Source organism: Myotis daubentonii, chromosome 1 (genome assembly GCF_963259705.1).
Source record: "Myotis daubentonii chromosome 1, mMyoDau2.1, whole genome shotgun sequence".
NCBI classification, from domain to species: domain Eukaryota; kingdom Metazoa; phylum Chordata; class Mammalia; order Chiroptera; family Vespertilionidae; genus Myotis; species Myotis daubentonii.
The window spans coordinates 65,349,627-65,368,439 of record NC_081840.1 but is presented as its reverse complement, the minus strand read 5'-3'; the positions used below and the strand labels follow the sequence as shown (position 1 = coordinate 65,368,439).

The following is an 18,813-nucleotide window of genomic DNA, read 5'->3' as shown; positions in this document are numbered from 1 at the left end:
GGAAGTGCTTTATTGGTTCATCCAGTCACAGAGCCAAAAGCTACTGTGGTTGATGTGTTTCTGCCAGGATCAAATGAGGTAAGAGTAAATGACAGTCACATATTTTATATGTCTCATATCTATTTTTCATTCTGATTAATTAGCCCCTGTTAGAAAATAGATTTCTTCATCATGCAATTGTAAAGACAGCCCAAATGACTAGAGCAACTAAAGATTCTTATAAGTCATAACCACTGTATTCAGAGATCAAGAAACTTAATGGAAGAGCAGGGAGAAAGTTGAATAGGTAGATTAGAATGGTTCTTTATATTCACACTTTGACTTGTGTGACTCCTTACAAACACACTGAGATTTTAAGTAGGAATAAATCTTTAGTCTACTATGAGGTATCAAACTCTAGGGAAAACAAGTATAAAAAGACTTTGCTCTTTGGTTCTGGCTCTCTCTGAATCCTGAGTTTTTGTCACCAAAAGCTGGTCTCCAGATGTTACGGCCAAAGGTGATCCTGAGTGGGGGGGTGAAAGGATTGAGAAAAGACAGACAAGAGAATGAAAGCTGGGTCTCGGTGGGACGCTGCTCCCTGATGAGGAGACAGCGCCAGCGCCCACAAGCCGTGTCTTTATTTTATAGCAGATGCCACGAGGCAAAGTAGGGGCGTGATCACGTTGTTTACAGCATTCTCATGAGTTCCAACCCCACTCAACTACATGCACCTGAACTCTATCACAAGGCATGTGGGGCCACGTGTTCGGACCATAGGTTCAAGCTTACAACCACAGCTGTTGGCTGTAATTGTGCTGGGAGGGCCCTGCCCTTCCAGCTGGGACTTGCACATGGCAGTGAGAGGACCCTGTCCTTTCATTAGTCCGAGGCTTGCACCTGGCCAAACACTGTAACCGCGCCCCACATCCAGACATTCACCAAGGTGGATAAAAAGTAATAACAGTGACTTTCTGCTCTTGTACTGGTTATTGTCATTGATCTTTGCCACTGTATAAAATCCTAGACCTGTTGGAGCCCTGGGCACTGAACCCAGGCAGGGCAAGGGGCAGAGGTGGATATAAGCCAAAGGGCTGCAGAGCAGCCAGCCGAGGGTGATAAGAGCAACAGTCTCCAGAGACAAACCAAGGATCTAGCCCAGTGATGGCGAACCTATGACACGCGTGCCAGAGGTGACACGCGGACTCATTTTTTTTGGTTGATTTTTCTTTGTTAAATGGTATTTAAATATATAAAATAAATATGAAAAATGTAAGTCTTTGTTTTACTATGGTTGAAAATATCAAAAAAATTTCTATATGTGACACGGCACCAGAGTTAAGTTAGGGTTTTTCAAAATGCTGACACGCCGAGCTCAAAAGGTTCGCCATCACTGACCTATCCAAAGGGGCTTAGGAGAAGAGACAGGGCAGAAACTCGAGGTGTCAGACTAGGAGAAGAGTCTATGGATGGAGAGCAGGAAGGAGGCAGACCCTGGAGCAGATCCATGAGCACTGGAGCATTGCCACAGGCTTCAGCAGATGGGGAAGAGCCATGAAGAATACTGAACTGACCTGGGCCTGTCATGGCAAGCTATTCTTGGACTGAGGTAATGGTGAGGTAGCTGAGCCAGGCAGGCTCAATGCTCATGTATTGTCAAGTGCTGTCATGACAACACCAGGAAACCAGTGCCAGTGTTCTCCCTCCATCCAACGTTACATGTATGGTTGTTGCATTGGTTCCTTTTTTTCAGGTTGAATAAAATGGTTTAATGTGTTCTCTTTAAATATCATCTTTTGTATTGGTTTCTTTAGGCTGCTGTAACAAATTACCACAAATTTAGTGGCTTAAAACGACAAAAATTTATTCTCTAGCAGTACTGAAGGCTTAAGTTCAAAATCAAGGTGTCAGCAGGGTTGGTCCCTTCTGGAGGCACTGAGGAACGATCTATTCCATGGCTCTTTCCAGCTTCTGGCGGCTCCCCACAATCTTTGGTGTTCCTTGGCTTGTAGCTGCATTACTTCAGCCTACCCCTCCATCACCACAGTGCTTCTCTTCTGTGTGTCTGTGTCTCCTCTTCCTTCTTTCTCTTAAATGTAATGGCATTTAGGGCCCACCTGGACAATCCCAGATCATCTCCTCATCTCAAGCTCCTGACTTGAGTCAAATCTGTTACCATGGACAGGAATATTCACTCCTTTCAGGGATCAGGAAGTAGCCAGACTTTTCTCCAGAAGGTTCATGAAGTATGGTCTTTGCCCTTGGTTTCTCCCGGAATTTACAATTCTGAAGCTGAGGGCTCTTTACAGAGGTTCCCTTGCCAAGTAGAAACTTGAGAAAAAGGTCAAATACAACAGCTAAATAAATTGTCCTGCCAACCAGCAATGAGAGAAAAGGGGGACACATGTAATACTTTCAACAATAAAGATTTTTTTTTAATTGCCCTGCCAAACTTTTCTGCTGAGTTTCTCCAGTTGATTCTCACAAAGTCTAGGCTCCCGTTGAGAGGAACCAGCCTCCTTTCTGATTTGGCCATACATGTTTATAAATGGCCTGTCATAATTGCAAGCACATTGTTGTGACTATGTAATATACCCCCTCCACCCTATCCCCCAGAGCATCTCTAATTGTTGCTCTTGCTACATCTTCCCAAAGCCTGGGTAGAAGAGCCAAGCCGTTCCTTGCCAGACATTTGCCTCACTGGTTGGCTAGTACCACATCACAGGGTGCAAGGGAAATATCTAAGGTCCCTCACTGTCATTTCCCCCATGTCTCTGTATGGCCCATTCTCTCTCCTTCAAGGCTTTCCTTGAACATCTCCTTCCCAGCGAGGTCTTCTCTAACCACCTCTTTAAGGTTGTACACCACCCCGACTGCTCCTGTCCAGCCCTCCTTCATCCTTTATTTTTCTCCACAAAATTGTGCCACCTCCTGACATTCTGTATATTTACTTAGATGTTTTGTTTATACTCTCTCCCATTAGAATGTTAGCTTTTTTTTCTTTTTTTTTTATTGCTTAAAGTATTACAAAGGGTATTACATATGTGTCCATTTTTTCCCCCCGCCCTAGACAGTCCCCTAGCCTCCCCTATCCCCCGGTGTCTTATGTCCATTGGTTATGCTTATATGCATGCATACAAGTCCTTTGGTTGATCTCTTACCCCCCTACCTCCTGCACCCACCCTCCCCGGCCTTCCCGCTGCAGTTTGACAATCTGTTTGAGGCAGCTCTGCCTCTGTATCTATTATTGTTCAAAAGTTTATAATGGTCTCTATTATCCATGAATGAGTGAGATCATGTGGTATTTTTCCTTCATTGACTGGCTTATTTCACTTAGCATAATGCTCTCCAGTTTTAAGACTTATTTTTATCTATGTTCACTGCTACATCCTCAGAATCTAGATGGGTTCTTGGCACATAGTAGGCCTTTGATAAATACTTGCTGGGTGAGGAGCGTGGTGACTGAGCTTTAGGTCTGGTCTATATGGTTTTTTATACCAGTTAAACTCCTTCTAGGTTGGAGATCTTCGTATATGGCACCAGCAAAAATACTCTCTACCTCTCATTCTAATTAGTTCTAAAAGTGGTAGACAGGTAATTCTAAAATCTTATTTGAGTCAGTGTTTTTTTTGTTTTTAGCTTTTACTCCCACCATCTCTTTATTTAAAGCTACTGGAATTCGTCAAAGAAAGATTACAAGACAAGAAACCTAAGACAATATCCCTTATAAACACAGACACAGAAATACTTGATAAAACATTAGCAAATTGAACCCAGCCAAGGATACTACCCTGTGATGAGATGGGATTGATCCTGTTGAATTAAGAGTTCACTGTAGCTAATCATAGCAAAGTCACAGCTCTCACATTCACAGCAGGACAGTGACAGACGCAACAGCCCAGCTATATAAAGGATGTGATAATCCCAGGACGTGAACTTGTGAAGGAGGCTCTGTGGCTGGATTCGAAGAGAGAAAAAGGGGTTTTTGTTTTCATGCTGATGGTTTCTTAAGGATTTAGCCCAGTGGTTCTCAACCTTGGCTGCACATTAGAATCACCTGGGAATCTTTTTAAAATCCTGATTTCTGGGCCTCATCCTCTGGAAATTCTGTTTCTTTGTTATGGGGTGAAGCCACAACATTAGTAACAAAGAAACAGAATTTCCGGAGGATGCGGCCCAGAAATCAGGATTTTAAAAAGATTCCCAGGTGATTCTAATGTGCAGCCAAGGTTGAGAACCACTGATTTAGCCCATCAAATTGCTTTATAGTACCTCTTTGGTACCTCAACAACTAAACCCCCTTGACAGAAATCCCAGATAAGAGTTTGAACCTCATCCCTGAATTGTACTTTGTAAAAAAAAAAAAAAAATTGATCCTATTGTAGTCATTCAAGTTTCCTTTTGTTTTTCTATGAGATGCTTCCTTCTCTGACACTTTCTTTTTTCCACACCTCATCTGTCATTCATTTGCCTGCAATGTGCTTTCCTTCTTTGTTGTTTCCTTCTCTCCTTCATCATATTTTTTACTAATAGACACATTAAGTTCTTATAAGCCAACTGGACTGTAAAATCCATGAGGTCAGGAACTGCCTCTTTCTGTTCACTCATGTTTACCTCGCGTTGCTAGGCACATGGCAGGTTATTTAATTGATAACTTTAGGATGGATGGATGGATGGATGGGCAAATGAGTGGCCTTTTAGTCAAATTAATCTGTCACATTAGTAGGTTAGTCTTTTGGGATCTTCTTAAAAGTATGTGTCCTTCCTAACTTCTACTCAAGATTTTTAAAATTATACTTATTTTAGCTTTCTGGTTACATGTATTTGAAATCAAGATAAATGAGTGTTTTACTGAATAATAAAATTGTGAGCAGAGAAACCAAGATGGTGGCATAGGTAAACACCTGAGTTTGCTGCCTCGCACAACCACTTCAAAAATACAACTAAAAGACCGAACGGACATTATCCAGAACCACAGGAAGGCTGGCTGAGTGGAAATTCTACAACTAGAAGGAAAGAGAAAAGCATACCGGGACTCAGAGGAGGTGCGATGCGGATGTAAAATACTAAGGTAAAGAGGCGCACACAGAGCGGGCTGGCAGCTGAGGGCACGATTGTCGTTTTCAATCGGGAGGGAGTCTCAGGCTCTGAGCTCCAGTTCTGGGCGAGTCTCTAGGGACCCAGATTCATATGGGAGAAGCGGGACTGTCTGGAATTGGTTGGAACTCGAGGGCAGCTTTCTATCGGAGGTGCTTGCAGCGATTACCGGGACACTAAGAAGCAGACCCTCTGAGGGCAGGACTGAGAGCAGCCATAACTGCTCGCCCCGCCCTGTTGATCCCGTGGGACCCACCCCGCCCAAGCCCTGCACGGAGGCTTTTGCTGGGTAGCCTCAGGCAAAGGCTAGATTAGCACCTCCCTAGAGATCCAGGAGCCAGGAAACCCAGAGGTCAGAGTGGGATCATCCAGTTTGCAGCTTCTTGGACCCTTAAAGGACACACTCAGGGGGCAGACCCAGTAAGCACCAAAGCCCCATTGAAGCAAATCTTGCCCCGGAGGAGTATCTCCAGCACAGAAGTTCTCCAATTGCAGACACAGCTGATTCTCACAGCCAATTGGCCTGGAGGTCAACTCCTCCCAGTGTTAACTACAACAATCAAGGCTTAACTACAACAAGACTGTGCACAAAGACCACAAGGGGGTGCACCAAGAGTGTCCTCCTCAGGTATTTGGGGAGGCTGAACCACTGGGCCCTAGAGAACACTTAGCACAGAAAAACCACTTTATCAACACAGGGAAGCATAAAAATAAAAAATGCGGAGACAAAGAAACAAGAGACAAATGACAGAAATGGAGGAAAGCAAACTACTGGATATAGAGTTCAAAACCACACTTTTAAGGTCTTTCAATAATTTTCTAGAAACCGCCAATAAACTTAATGAGATGTACAAGAAATTTAATGAGACCCTCGATGTTGTGATAAAGAACCAACTAGAAATTAAGCATACACTGACTGAAATAAAGAATATTATACAGTCTCCCAACAGCAGACTAGAGGATTGCAAGAATCAAGTCAACAATTTGAAATATGAAGAAGCAAAAAACACCCAACCGGAAAAGCAAAATGAAAAAAAAATCCAAAAATGCGAGGATAGTGTAAGGAGCCTCTGGGACAGCTTCAAGCATACCAACATCCGAATTATAGGGGTGCCAGAAGAAGAGAGAGAGCAAGATATTGAAAACCTATTTGAAGAAATAATGACAGAAAACTTCCCCCACCTGGTGAAAGAAATAGACTTACAAGTCCAGGAAGCGCAGAGAACCCCAAACAAAAGGAATCCAAAGAGGACCACGCCAAGACACATCATAATTAAAATGCCAAGAGCAAAAGACAGAGAGAGAATCTTAAAAGCAGCAAGAGAAAGAAACTCAGTTACCTACAAGGGAGTACCCATAGGACTGTCAGCTGACTTCTCAACAGAAACTTTGCAGGCCAGAAGGGAGTGGCAAGAAATATTCAAAGTGATGAATGCCAAGAATCTACAACCAAGATTACTTTATGCAGCAAAGCTATCATTCAGAATTGAAGGTCAGATAAAGAGCTTCACAGATAAGAAAAAGCTAAAGGAGTTCATCACCACCAAACCAGTATTATATGAAATGCTGAAAGGTATCCTTTAAGAAGAGGAAGAAGAAAAAAAAGGTAAAGATACAAATTATGAACAACAAATACACATCTATCAACAAGTGAATCTAAAAATCAAGTGAATAAATAATCTGATGAACAGAATGAACAGGTGATTATAATAGAATCAGGGGAATAAAAAAAGAATGGACTGACTATTCTTGGGGGGAAAAGGGGTGTAGGGGATGCAGGAAGAGACTGAACAAAAATCGTGCACCTATGGATGAGGACAGTGGGTGAGGAGTGAGGGCAGAGGATGGGGTGGGAACTGGGTGGAGGGGAGTTATGGGGGGGAAAAAGAGGAACAAATGTAATAATCTGAACAATAAAGATTTAATTTAAAAAAAGATTGTGAGCAGAGTTGCTCATACGCTCTTTTTCACTGGGGTATGTTCCTTTCCAGATCTGGTATGACTCTAAGACATTTGCTTCTTGGGAAGGAGCATGTACTGTGAAGATCCCAGTAGCCTTGGACACTGTAAGTTGTTTTCAGACTGTTATTTTTACCTGTTGTACTGTATTAGCCTGCTTGAACTGCCATAACAAAATAGCATAGACTGGTTGGCTTAAAAAATAGAAATGTATTGCCCTGGCCAGTTGCTTGGGTGTTGTTCTGTGTACCAAAAGGCTGTCGGTTTGATTCCTGGTCGGGGCACATGCCTGGGTATCAGGCTCCATCCCCAGTAAGAAGTGTGCAGGAGGCAGCCAAGTGATACTAGTTCTCATATAGATGTTTCTCTGTCTCCCTCTCCCTTCTTCTCTCTCTTAAAAACAAACAAACAAACAAACAAACAAAAACCCAGAAATTTAATATCTCATAGTTCTGGTGGCAAAAGTACTAGATTAGGTGCCAACCAATTAAGTTCCTGGTGAGGACTCTCTTCCTGACATGGAGACAGCTGCCATCTTGCTGTGTCCTCATATGGCAGAGGGAGAGTGAGGTATAGGATCAAGGCCCCACTCTTATGACCTCACTTTACCCTAATTACTTCTGTAAAGGCCCTGTCTCCAAATGTGTACAGCCACATTGGAGGGTGGGGCTTCAACATATGAATTTGGGGGGACACAGACATTCAGTCCATAACATGTGCCTACATAGAAAGAACCAAGGATATTAGAGTCCTACAAAATGGCATGGACATATGGAGACAGAAAGTAGATTAGTGGTTGCTTAGGGCTGGGGAAAGGAGAGAATTCGGGGAGTAATGGGTAGTGACTGCTAATGAGCACAGGGATTCTTTTTTGGGTGATAAAAGTGTTTTAAAATTCATTATGGTGATGGTTGCATGACTCTGGATATACTAAAAGCCATTTAACTATATATACATTAAAAGGGTGACTTGTATGGCATGTGAATTACTTCAATAAAGCTGTAAAAATATGAGAAAAGTGTAAAAATAGCATACTCTGATGAAACATAAAGTACAAACAACTCTTTCCCATATATTTACATGTATATGTCTAAGAAAAATAATAACACTGAACACAGAAAGCAAACATGGTAGTTACCACACATGACATACAGAATGTCCTTCTACTGGACCAAGTCAAAAAACATGTTTGAATTATAACCTGCCGGGAGCTGGTCCATGCTTGCTGTTTCAAGGGACCTGGCATATATGGCATACTGTTCTTAATATGTTTGCTCACCTTCTTGGCACTATGTGTTTTAACCAAGGTCTCCTCTCCGAGAAAGGTTGAATCCCCAGGTAGGGATTTCCCCTGAAGTTAGGGAGGGAATAAAACCCCTCAACTAAGTGCCAGGCGGGTAATTAATCCCTTTAACTACGAACAATCATGCTTAAACTACATAATCTTTTCTCCCTGGAATGGAGATAAGAAACGCCCTAACCTTTGTAATAGAGATTGATAGGATTGAATCAACTGGTATAAATACAGTTGTAACAAGACAGAAACTCTCAGAACTTAGAACAGAATCAAGAAGACAGAACCTACACGGAGCCTAGAGACAGAAGAACTTCGCTGGAGAGAGCATGCCGGAGGAACCTGGCTGGAGAACCTAGTGAGGGAACATGGCTACAGAACCTCGCTGGAGATCCGAAGCAGAACCTCTCTGGAGATCCGGGCTAGAGATCCTGGCTAGGTTGCTGATCAACTGAACGCTATCTCTGTGTCATTCCTTCTTCGCCAACTCCGTCCACACCTATGGGGAACCCCTGGACCCGCTGGGGTTGGACCCCGGCAATAACCCTGGACCTCTAGGCCCAAGATAATGCAATCAGTTATGATGTTAGAATCAAAGTGGCCCATCTGGATAGAATTTCTGAAGGGAAGGTGGCTCCTGCAGCTGAATCACCACCATCACCACAATCCCTAAGTAGTGTGAAGATTAACAAATAGGTATCGATGTTATTTTCATTTAATTATCAGTAGCAATATGAATTTCATTATAAAGAAAATGATTTCAGATGTCAACTTTCAGACCTAGAAGAGACCTTAACTTGCATTTACTCCAGTCTCTCATGTTTACAGGTAAAGACACCGAGGTTCAGAGAGGTGAACTTGTCCAGGATTGTGGCTAGATTATGGTAGAACTGAGACTAGATCCCATTTCACACTAACTTACTACCTCATTCTTTGAGGGGAAGAAACGAGATTGGCTGATGAGGTTGGGAAGATAGATGTGCTTTACTTCTTGCTGCCACCGGCAAGTCAAGCAGAGGGTGGGCATCTTAGCTACTCCACCCTCACTCCCAGCTTCATTGAGACTCTTGTACTCTTCTCCCTGCTTGTATTTACTCAGAGCAAAGTTCACTCCCTTTGGTGATCCAGGGAGCTTTCTTACAGAGAAAGCTCCCTGGAAGACAGGACACGGGCTGGGCTTTCTGTGCTGGGAATGGCATTCCAGAAGACCCGGAGGTATGGGTCATGCCTCCAATCCTGTTATTAGAGTCACTTAAAGTGCCCTTGGTGGCTTCTATAACAGAAGTTTCACAAATTTATCCTCAGAATTGAATCATTCATCCTGATGATCCAGGAAATCAGGGAGCAAGAGGGTATAGGTCAGTGATGGCGAACCCATAACACGCGTATCAGAGGTGACACATGAACTCATTTTTTTGGTTGATTTTTCTTTGTTAAATGGCATTTAAATATATAAAATAAAGATCAAAAATATAAGTCTTTGTTTTACTATGGTTGCAAATATCAAAAAAATTCTATATGTGACACCACCAGAGTTAAGTTAGGGTTTTTCAAAATGCCGACACACCGAGCTCAAAAGGTTCGCCATCACTGGTATAGGTTGTAATGAATAAGAACAAAAGTCACCTTCCACAAACAAATGAAGAACCATCTTTTATCTACACACATCTACATCTGGGCCTACGTATACAGACAGAAAAAATCACTCTTTAGCAGGGCTCTAGAAATAGACATGTCTATTATATTGACAGCAAAATTAAAGATATAAACCAGGAGAGGCTACTTATAGGATAGGCAGAACAGGTAATAAATTGATGAAGGGTGAGAAGTTTGTTTAGTGTTTGAACTCTATTCCTTTTAATGCCAGGGCCCCCATAAATTTATATTGGCTTTGAATCCATACGTGTAAGGAATGTGAGTCTTGTACAATGAAACATTTTTTAATTCTACTTTGAAATTGCCTTCTATGAAAGCTCCTTCCCTGAGAGTGTCGCTCTGTTATAGATACCAGTGTTTCAACGAGGTGGAAGTGTAGTGCCTATAAAGACAACTATAGGAAAATCCACAGGCTGGATGACTGATTCCCCATATGGACTCCGGGTGGCTCTAAGCACTAAGGTATTTGGAAAATGTTACCTTTACACATTTCATTTGTTACTAGTGGTAGCCTCTTGAGTGTGTGACACTGTGTAAAAGTGGTGAACCCCATCTATGGGATAGGTGCTTCAGATGTTTATCTAGAAATCAAAGTTTTTAATCATTTCTGAATCATTGTCTAACTTGTCTGACTTGCCTGGGGCTGTTCTTTAAGGAGCTCTGAGAACTAGAAATGATAGAAATTTCTTCTGAGGTACTGTGACCTTTGGTGATTTGCAACTTGGCATTGATTCCACTGGTCTGAAAGGTAACTGGGGCCTAAGCAGCCTGTCCCTGAAACTCAGTCTTCTGTAAAAAGGTCTCTGTATCAGTACAACATTTTGGGGACACCCCCGCTTCCCCCGCCCCCCGCATCCCCCCCCCCGCCCACACACACACACAATGACTTCTGTTCTCATCAGATGGCTCAAACAACTGAAATCTCCATGGGTAAAGCCTGGAAGGATCGATCTGTACTTTTAAGCCAAAATGAGAAAGCAGATTTCTCTCCTATCCATTTGCCCAAATGCAGTACCAAACACAACTTCTTACTCATGCAAGTATTATAAAATAATTCAGCTTTCTTTTTTTTACATCCTTCTTTTCCATCTGTTTCACTTAGGCATGTTTTATTGGGCCAAACTATGGCCTTCAGGCACATAAGAGGCCACAGAATAAAATACAAGAGACTCAAGATCCATAGCACATCAAGCATTGTCCAAAACAGTAAGCTGCCATGTGGAGTGCTGTGACATTGAACGACATGCAAAGGGACTCCTCCTACTAAAAAAAGTAGGAAATAGATATCATTCCCTTCATGGAGTGTCTACTAAAGAGAGTTGATCTCATCCATTATATACTAATTTTTTTAACTTCAGTTTCATTTATGACCTGTTATCACATTTGAGGATCCTATTTTCAGAGAAGCCACCTATGCCACTGACCATACTTCGGGTTTAAATTTCTTTCAAGAAGGCCTAACTCTTTGTGCTCCTCTTATGTGATTTCCTTATTTATATTATTTCACTAATAGGTATTGATTGTATGACTACTTTGTATAGCTTGAATATTAAGCATATGTTCACCATAATTTTTCACAAATTTTTAAGTCTGTTATTTCCCTTTAGGGCATGGCCTCCTTTCCCCAGAAAACTATTATATAACCACATTCTCTACCTGGATCCACTCTCTAGGGTTCTGCGGTGGGTGAATTGTATCTCGATGATGGCCATTCCTTCCAATACCTCCAAAAGCAGCAATTCTTACACAGAAAGTTTTGTTTCTGTTCAGGTGTTTTGAGCAACAGGTAATGACAGCTAAAAATCTGTGTGTTTTCTGAAGTAAATTATGTTATTCTTTTGCTATCCTCAAATACACAGCTGATATTTTAAGATACAATTTAATAAGTTAATGATGAAAGCCATTTATGGAGTGCTTTTCTTTACTTTTTTTCAGCTTCATTCAGGTATAATTGACAAATAAAACTATAACATATTTAAAGTGTACAACATGATGATATATGTACACATTGTGAAAGGATCCACCACAGAGTTAATTAATACATCTGTCACCTCACACATTTACCTGTTTTTGATGAGAGCACAAGTTCTGCTGCCTTAGCAAGTTTCAATTATATAACATGGTATCAATATAGTCACCAGGTTATACATTAGAACCTCAGACCTTATTCATCTTATAACTGAAAGATTGTACCCTTTAATCAGCCTCTCCCTATTTCACCCACCTCCCATCCCTAGGCAGCCACCATTCTACTCTCTGTTTCTATGAGTTTAACTTTTTTTTAAAACATTCCACATATAAATGGTACCATCCTGTATTTGTCTTTCTCTATCTGGCCTCTCTTAGCAAAATGCCCTCTAGATTTATCCATGTTGTCATTAATGGCAGGATACCCATCTTTTTTAAGGCTGAATAATATTCTATTATGTATATACTAGGGGCCCAGTGCACGAATTTGTGCACCTTGAAAAGCACTGTGGGCCGTGAGGCTGCGGTGGGCACAGGGGCGGGTCTTGGCCCATCCTCCACGCCCCAACCCGGCCCCTCCCACTGTAGCCCCAAGTCCCCTGTCTGCTGGCAGTCCCGCTCCTGCCACCACTGCTCCCACACGCTGACAGCATCGGCCCCACTCGCACCCACTGACAGCGCAGAGCAATTGACCAGCAGCCAGTGCAAGAGGAGCCGGTGCTGTCAGTGGGTGTGAGCAGTGGCTGCTGGCCCCGATTGCCCCTTAGGAGCAAGGGGAGTTGGAGAAGCCCTGAGGGGCGATCAGGACTGACAGCTGCCGCTCACACCTGCTGATGGCACCAAATGATCAGGGCCAGTGCCGGGCGCCAACAGCAGGTGCGAGCAGCAACTCTGGTGCTGGCAGCAGGTGCGAGAGGGGCCAGCTCCAGCAGCAGGTGCAAGCACCAGGCAGGACCACGGTGCACAGGAGCAAAGAATTTTCAGTAACAACCAGAGGCTCACCCCGATGACAGCAACTGGCACCCCATCTTGGTCTGGTGACCCTGCTCACTTGCTCCACCATCCCACCATGGCTGATGCCCGTCATGTTCTGCACTCTGCACCTGCTGCCAGCACCCGCCATGTTCCATGCACGCCCCCTGGTAGTCAGCACACATCATGGCAACCGGTTGTTTGGTTGGTTCCACCGTTTGGTCTATTTGCATAACAGGGTTTTATATATATACTAGAGGCCCAGTGCACAAAATTCATGGCTGCACTCTTGCCAATTTGGGAACCCTCAGGGGATGTCCGACTGCCGGTTTAGGCCCGATCCTAACTGCCCCCCCTGCCGGCCTGGTCACTGCCAACTCCCCGCCCCCACCGGCCTAGTCACCCTTTACTGCCCCCCCCACCAGCCTGGTCACCACCAACTGCCCCCATATGCCAGCCTGATCGTCCCTAACTGCCCCTCCTGCTGACCTGGTCACCCCCAACTGCCCCCCCCACCAGCCTGGTCGCCCCACACAGCCTGCTGTTCAGTCATTTGATTGTCCCTCACTAACCCCCCTGCTGGCCTTCTCACCCCATGTAGCCTGCTGTTCAGTCATTACGGTTACTGTGATGGCATCCTGAACAATTTGCATATTCCTCTATTATTAGTATAGATATAGATAGATACCACATCTTCTCGATTCATTCATTCATTGACAGACATTTAGATTGTTTCCATACCTTAGCTATTGTGAATAATCCTACAGTGAACATGAGGATAGATATCTTTTTGAGATACTTATTTCATTTCCTTCAAATATATACTCAAAAGCGGAGTTGCTGGATCATATGGTAGTTCTATTTTTAATATTTTGAAGAACATTCATACTGTTTTCCATAGCAGTCATATGAGTTACATCCCCAGTAACAATGTACAGGGGTTCCCTTTTCATCACATTTCCACCAGCATTTGTCTTTTTGATAATTAGAATACTAACAGGTGTGAGGTGACATCTCATCGTGGTTTCAATTTGCATTTCCCTGATGATAAGTAATATTGAGCCCCTTTTTATACATCTGTTGGCCAGTCATATGTCTTCTTTGGAAAAATACCTACTCAAGTACTTTGCCAATTTTAATTGGGTTATTTTATTTTATTATTATTATTATTATATATATTTTTTTTTGCTATTGAGTTACATGAGTTCCTATTATATTTTGGATGTTAATTATATATTTGGACATATCCTTTTTGGATATGTGGTTCACAAATATTTTCTCCTATTCCATAGATTGCCTCTTCATTTTGTTGATGGTTTCCTTTGTTGTGCTTTTGATGTAGTAACATTTATTTTTGGTTTTGTTGCCTTTGCTTTTTGTGTCAAGTCCAGAAGAAATCATCACCAAGACCAATGTCAAGGAGCTTACTCACTATGTTTTCTTGTAGTAGTTTCATGGTTTCAGGTCTGACATTCAAATCTTTACCAATTTTGAGTTGATTTTTGTGTATGGTGAAAGATAGGGGTCCAATTTCTTTTCTTTTTCTTTCTTATTTATTTATTTATTTATTTATTTATTTATTTATTATTTTTATGCGGATATCCAGTTTTCCCAAAACCATTTATTGAAGAGACTATCCTTTCCCTATTTTATATTTCTGGGGTCTCTATTCTGTTCCATTGATTGATGTGTGTTTTTATGCCAATACCATACTGTTTTGATAACTATAGCTTTGTAATATAGTTTGCAATCAGACATTGGTATTTTTATGACCATTATTTTGAACTCTCTACCATGTAAATAACATCTCTATTTCATTAAGGTCAGTTTCTGTAGACTAATCATGTTCTTTTGTTTGGAAGATACTCCCTTGTTTCATCATATTCCTTGATTCTCTGTGTTGGTTCTGCACATTAGATAAAACATCTACCTCTTTCAGTTCTAATATAGATTGGTTTTGTGTAGGAGATGAATTTCATCAATCAGCCCAGCCTGAGCCTTTGGTTGCTTCTCAAGCTTTTGTGATTATCCAAGCGGCCATCTTTGCTCTTAGTGGCTGCCAGTAGTTGAGGATGTACCAAGACCCATCAGTGACCCAAAGAGGGGAGTGCAGTCAGCACTTAGATGCAGGCTGATTAGAAGCTGGACCCCCAGGCAGTAGCTGTAAAAATTTGTAGTCATACCTCTTCCGGGAAGAAATTGGGAAATGGGTGTTTTTGCCTGCTCCCTCTGTGCTGAGTCCTGAGGGGATAGCCACAGCACACCCATTCTTTGTTTGATATAACCCTGTAGAACTTGTGAACATAAACACTGTTGGCTATCAGAGTTAGGTGATTTGGGGGCCTAATCCTCAGGTGGGGGACTTAAAAGTTGGGTCTAGAAGTATGGTCCAGATCCTTCATTCCTCAGGGAGAAGTTGGGAGTTGGGGTTCTCTACCAATTATATGGCACTGTGCTGGGGTTGGGGGTTATGGAGAGAGTGTGTCTCAGCCATTCCTACATGTTTTGATGTGGGTATTTTTTCAGTCACTGTATGTGTAGGAGTCAGTCAGCTAGTTTCTGGATATCTCTCAAAGGGACTTGCTCCATGTATAGCTTTACATTTGGTTCATCTATGGGAGGAGGGAAATTCAGGAACCTTTTATATCACCATTTTGATCCGGAGTCCCCTGGATAATTTTTTTCAATCACTCCATGTACCTCTCTTCCTTATTACCTCCATCTTTCTTTCCTTCCCTCTCTTAAGGAAAAAAAATTATATTTAAGTTCCCATTAGTCCCATTTATTCAACCATTCAACAAGTATTTGATTTCTTACTATTTGATTGCTATATCCAAGTCACATTTATGACTTCAGTGTCCTTAGCTGATTTCTCTCCAAATGACTTCTTTAAAAAGAGACATTGGTTTAGCTACTGGTTACTTAGCCCTCAGCATGTAGCGTCACCTGTTTCCATCCTTTCTTCCTAGTAAATATGATAACTATATGGTTCAGGCTTCCCTAGGAAAAGGAGGAAGGGTAACTAAAAGTCTGGGGATGTTGGGCCTAGTAACCAGTCCAAACCCCTCTTTCTCTTCTTTTCCTAATGCTATGTATATTTGTTTCAGTTGTGCTGATGAGAAGGGTCATTATACCAGCAAGTGTGTGGTGGAGCAGATCTTTGTCCTAGGCCTCAAGAAGCAGCCATCTTCTGTGACCACCCACTCATCTGGTGAGGAAACAAACCATTTATTTTTGTAAACATAGAAATATCTAAGGTGAAGAGGTGATTAGCCCTAAAACTGACGTAATGTCTTAGCCAAGTGGACTCTACACTTCCTGGTAGAGGTCAAATATACTGCTATCCAGAGGGAGCAAGGCAAGCCTGCCTCTCTTCATCAGCTGGTCTTTCTGCACACTATAAGCTGTTGATATTTTTCTAAGGGAAATTAACTTGGGCTTGAAATAATAGTGTGGCTTCTCTGACTATTTTTGTTAAACTGTAGATATCTGAAGCCCTACTTGTGTTTATGGAATTTCTTAAAGGGCATAGGTTGAGATACATCCTTTCTAACATACTGAATTTCTTAGACAAACCACTTTGTTCCTTACACTTTATTTTCAACTGATCTTGCATTCAAACCATGGGAGTGTTTCATATTTAAAAGTCCATGGGTAAAAATTGTAGGTAAAATTCTCCTAAGTAGGGAATAAAGTTTTATGACAAAATCAGAAAGATTTCAGATACAAGGAAAGAAATTTTCTCTCCTAGATGTTCATCAAACTTTCCCTTTTATTGTCTTGATATTCAGATGGTAAAGATCAGCCTGTGGCTTTTACGTATTGTGCCGGAACATCCACCCTGAGCCTGGAGAACCTCTCGCTGAACATTGGCACTGACTGGGAGGTCCACATTAAGTGACAGAGAAGTGCATCTGGTGACGAGTACAGGGAGCAGCCTGCACCCTTCAGCCTCTCCCTTGGCCTTTTTTGAGATTTGTGCTACCCATTAATTGGCTCAAAAAAATCCTTCATTAGTCATCAGTTTACTACTGAACAATAGATTTCAGGTTTTACATTTTTAGACATATTATTAATACTCCTTGCGTCAAAATACCATCTCTTCTCCTAGATGCAAGGAGCCCTGAGACGTTTATTAGAGTTCATGTACCTTTCACTGCTTCTTAGGCTGTGGCCCTGTTGTCAGCACTGGGCCCAGTGAGTGGCTTCTCCTTGAGCATGGCAGGATGGGTTTTTCCATGAGAGTGTGGCCCATTCATGGCTGCTGGTCTCTAGCCATGCAGCACAGTCACTCTGGCTAGAGCAGCTGAGTTGCTTGAGGCCTATCTCCAAGTGAGCAGTAGCCTCCAGGATCCCCCACAGTATCTTTCAACCCCTTAGAGGTGGGAAAAACAACCCTTTTCTGCCTGCACTGCATGTACTATAGCAACAGGGAGTAATTCTCTCTAGAGATTGACTCAGGAGTACAAAGGGTTCTTTTCTCAGTCATGCTTTTTGGGCACCAAAGTTCCAAATTAATCTCAAAATTTTAATTTATCTTAATTGTTTTTATTAAATACTGTCTACTAAGCAAAAGAATATTTAAGCTATAATTAATAATAATAATAAAGTAAATACCCATGTCCCCATCACTGAACTGTACAAATAGAACACATGGCTTTGACCAGGGTAAAGCCAGTGAGGCACTTACCTTGGGCACAAAGAAATGTGTGACACAAAAAAACCATAGTAATCAAAATAAATCATATTTAAATGCAACATTTTAAAACTCAAAATTAATGCAAAAAATCCATAATTAACAAAATATCAACATTTTAAATACAGATAGTATAGAATCAGTATTACTGAGTTCTCCTTTTGCTTCTGGCTCTAGAACAGCTTGATGTGGGATATAACATTACAGCCTACCTGTCCGTCAGGGTGCTCCCTGCTCTGGAGACCTCAGTGACTTCCAGCTGCCTGCACAGCATCTGTTGGGGCAGCCTCACGTCTTCAGCACTCCCCCTCACTCAGCGATTTGTCACCTGTCACTTCTGTGCCTTCTGTTCCCTGGGCCCCCATATCCACCCCCTTCCCTCTGCCTATGCATATCTCACCATCTGACCACCTGTCCAGGCCCAACTCAAATCCTGCTTTATCACTAAGCCTCTCTAACTACGCCAGACACCCCCACTCCCCATGAGTAGTGACTTCCCCTTCTCTGAAATCCTGCCCCAGTTACAATATGTGCTCTACCTTGGCATTCTCAGGGATTGTCCCCTACCTAATGTTTCAGATTTGTCTGCCTTTTCCCCTGCTAGATAGTATGTCCCTCAACAGCATGTTATATTTCTCTTATATCTGCCAGAGTACCATTACACTTGGCTTTCAGTAAGTATTGACTGTAACTGGTTAACTGGTGAATTTGATTGATTAAAAAGTGAGAATTGAATATATTTGTTTCTGATTTACTTTTCTGACAAAGGACTCTTCTCTTTAGAAGTAGTAAACATTATGCATTTCCTTGTGGACATATTTCATTGTATCAGTTGCGATTTGAGTTTTACACCATATATAAGCTTACGTAGATATATGCAGATTTTTTGCTCCTATTTCTGTAAGTTTTGCAATTAAGGAGAAAGGAAGAAGCCAACATTAGCTTAAGTTTCATTTCCCAGCTTCAAATTTCCCTTGCCTGAAAACTAGGTGCTCTTACCTAATATAAATGATGGGTTTTAATAGCATTTAAACCTAAATAACTAAGACCTACATTCAGATCAACATCTATTGTATATCTGTCCTTCCATTTAAAATCTTTTTGGAGGAAAGAAAGAAACAAGAACTACCAGAATAAGTTAGTGAGGAACTGCTCTGTCTTGACCCAGAACTATACTGAAACACTTAACCAG

At 42.0% G+C, this 18,813-nt stretch overlaps 1 protein-coding gene across 5 annotated transcripts in view; it reads left to right on the top strand.

Moving 5' to 3' along the window:
- The window catches only part of GANC (glucosidase alpha, neutral C), a 77,479-nt gene extending 59,123 nt beyond the window's left edge, over positions 1-18,356 (top strand). For 3 of the 5 annotated variants that reach the window (XM_059704273.1, XM_059704264.1, XM_059704285.1), the window contains 6 exons: positions 2-78; positions 7,068-7,142; positions 10,334-10,447; positions 11,659-11,771; positions 16,033-16,136; positions 16,717-18,356. In XM_059704273.1, the coding sequence (XP_059560256.1) occupies positions 2-78; positions 7,068-7,142; positions 10,334-10,447; positions 11,659-11,771; positions 16,033-16,136; positions 16,717-16,826 (593 nt within the window). In that variant the 3' untranslated portion in view covers positions 16,827-18,356. Of the gene's footprint in view, position 1; positions 79-4,785; positions 5,051-7,067; positions 7,143-10,333; positions 10,448-11,658; positions 11,772-16,032; positions 16,137-16,716 lie in introns of those variants that run through there. The other 2 variants (XR_009453832.1, XR_009453838.1) reach the window with 2 other exon arrangements.
- The last annotated feature ends 457 nt before the right edge of the window (positions 18,357-18,813 follow it).